This window comes from Camelina sativa, chromosome 5 (assembly GCF_000633955.1).
Source record: "Camelina sativa cultivar DH55 chromosome 5, Cs, whole genome shotgun sequence".
Lineage (NCBI taxonomy): Eukaryota > Viridiplantae > Streptophyta > Magnoliopsida > Brassicales > Brassicaceae > Camelina > Camelina sativa.
This window is the reverse complement of record NC_025689.1, coordinates 22,120,469-22,123,123: the sequence shown is the minus strand read 5'-3', so window position 1 is coordinate 22,123,123 and position 2,655 is coordinate 22,120,469. Positions and strand designations below refer to the sequence as shown.

The 2,655-nt window shown below is 48.6% G+C and overlaps 1 protein-coding gene across 1 annotated transcript; it reads left to right on the top strand.

The window, feature by feature from the left end:
• On the top strand, nucleotides 594-1,325 carry LOC109132893 (uncharacterized mitochondrial protein AtMg00810-like). Its single transcript, XM_019245356.1, has one exon. It carries the CDS (start codon nucleotides 594-596, stop codon nucleotides 1,323-1,325), a length of 732 nt encoding a protein of 243 aa, XP_019100901.1.

Genomic DNA, 2,655 nt, shown 5'->3' with positions numbered 1-2,655 from the left:
TCCGGTCGCCAAGCTTCACACCGTTCGTGAAGTCCTTTCTCTCGCTACGAACCTCTCGTGGGACCTTTGGCAGATGGATGTCAAGAATTCCTTTCTTCAAGGGGAGCTTGAAGAAGAAGTGTATATGCACCCTCCTCCGGGCTTGGAAAACATTGTTGCTCTGGGCAAAGTTCTTCGCCTTCGCAAGGCCATCTATGGCTTGAAACAATCCCCTCGGGCGTTGTATCACAAACTGAGCAAGACGCTTCGCACCAATGGCTTTAGATGATCGGAAGCGGACCATACCTTGTTTACGCTACGCACAGCCGGTGGTCGAGTGGTGGTGCTCGTCTATGTCGATGATATAATCATCACAGGCGATGATAACGACGTCATCTCTACTACTAAGGGTCTTCTTCACTCCTCCTTTGACATCAAGGACCTTGGTGAACTCAAATATTTCCTTGGGATCGAAATCTCTCGATCACCGGAAGGGCTGTTTCTCTCCCAACGAAAGTATACGCTGGACTTGCTCAAGGAAACTGGTAAACTTGGCGCCAAACCGGTCTCCACGCCGCTTGAAGAGGGTTACCAGGTCAAGCAAAAGGGGGGAGATGAAGAAATCACCGAATGCGCCGGTGAAAAAGTTGGCTGAGCCGTATGAGGACGTGGGAAGATATCGTAGGTTGGTGGGAAAGTTGATCTATCTCACCATCACACGACCGGATCGTTGCTATGCCGTGAATCAAGTGAGCCAACACATGAAAGCTCCAACGAACTTTGATTGGAACACGGTCGAGAGGATTTTGTGTTATCTCAAGGGAAGCCCTGGCCGAGGCATTTGGATGGGGAAGAACAACAATACTGAGCTCGTTGGCTATTGCGACGCGGACTATGCGGGTGACACAACCGATAGGAGGTCTACGACAGGGTACTGCACTTTTGTTGGTGGGAACCTAGTTACTTGGAAGTCGAAGAAACAGAAGGTTGTGTCTCAATCAAGTGCCGAGTCGGAATATAGGGCTATGAAGAAGCTCACCAACGAGCTTACATGGCTTAAAGGCCTCCTCAAGGACCTTGGAGTGGAGATAGACAAACCCATCACTATGCATTGTGACAACAAGGCGGCAATACACATAGCATCCAACTCGGTCTTCCATGAAAGAACCAAACACATCGAGGTAAACTGCCATACGGTACGAGAGAATATTGAAGAGGGTGTAGTCTTGCCGTGCAACACACCAAGCAAGGACCAATTGGCTGACATCTTCCCAAAGGCTACTAGTTCACAGATTTGCGATTACATCTCCAGCAAACTTGGGTTAGTAGACCCTTCACATCCATGAGAAGACTCCTCTAACCCGTGGAGATCACACTCTTTTCCTTAACATGGTTTTGTCCCATGTAGTTTTCTATGTTAAGGTTTTTAACGAGGTGGTCTTGTGCGGGTTCCAAGTTTAGCCGTTTCACTTGGCTAAGCTTGAGAGGGAGTATTGACCATGTTCTATTCAGCCTAAGTCACGTCCGTACGATTGTCCGTACGGACGTCCGTACAAGAGTTCAACAAGGCCGAGTTCGAGTTATATAAGCAGTAGAGATGAGGCCAGTCCATCAAGAAGCCCATGAGAAAGATCTCGAAGGCACCTAATAGCCGTTGGAGGATAAGGTCACGGGTGTGCTTCCATTTAGGAGACCAAGATGGGTCGCTATCAACCTTGGGATTCACTTGTTCTCTCTCTTTGTGTCACTCTCACCAAGTTGTCGAGTTTAGTATGTAGTTGACCTAGTTTTCCTTCTATTTAAGGCTCTTAGCCAACCATGTAAAGACTATTCTAATACAATCTATTATTTTCTCACACTCTCTCTACTTTACCTCTATCAAACTTCCGCTTATACAATTCAAACCAACACACCGGCCAACATAATCCTAAAATCCAAGATTAAACCATCATCACTCTCGAGGTCTACATTCCGTCGTTATGTTCATACTCACGTTCTATACATTGCTTGCTCCCAACTCTTCCTCTCTTAGGTCGCAACCTTTGAGCCATACCGATCTCACTCTCAGACTAGCGTCTTCGAGTTATACCGTTTCACTCTTGGACCACAATCCTCAAGATCTCGGTATCAGGGGAACTACTCATCCCCTCAGGGGAACATCATCCCCTCTGCCACTCTCGGAGCTCTCAGCCCCTCGAGCTATCGGTATTCAGGGGAATCACCATCCCCCTAAGAGCAACAATCCTTAACGACTATAAACATCTCTCGATGCAAAGTACCTCCTGTGGTCCGAGTATAACATTGCAATGTTACACCTGCCCACTAAACTTCTAATATCCAACTGGATTAACCCCCAAACAGAGAAATATATGCTCCAACTGCATATGTCCACCTATCCGCCTCTCTAGGTCTGCTACCTCTTGAGAATAATCTCATACCGGTCATCTACAACCGCTCCATCCTCTTAACATAAGGTGGAAAGTCCTCAACATCCGCAGCCCTCGGCTGCACCCCGCCACATGCGGCACAACTCGAGCCTACACTGGTACCCCTCTCGGTAACCGCTCCAACAGCACGCCAACAGATCCGCCAAGCGATCATCTCGACCCTGGGCTCCACCTGCTGCAACCCCACACCTGGGTTCCCAGCACCCCCGGCACGCTCACCGGCTAACCC

Coding starts and splice junctions, on each gene's coding strand:
- LOC109132893 (XM_019245356.1), top strand. CDS start 594: ATGAAGAAATCACCGAATGCGCCGGTGAAAAAGTTGGCTGAGCCGTAT.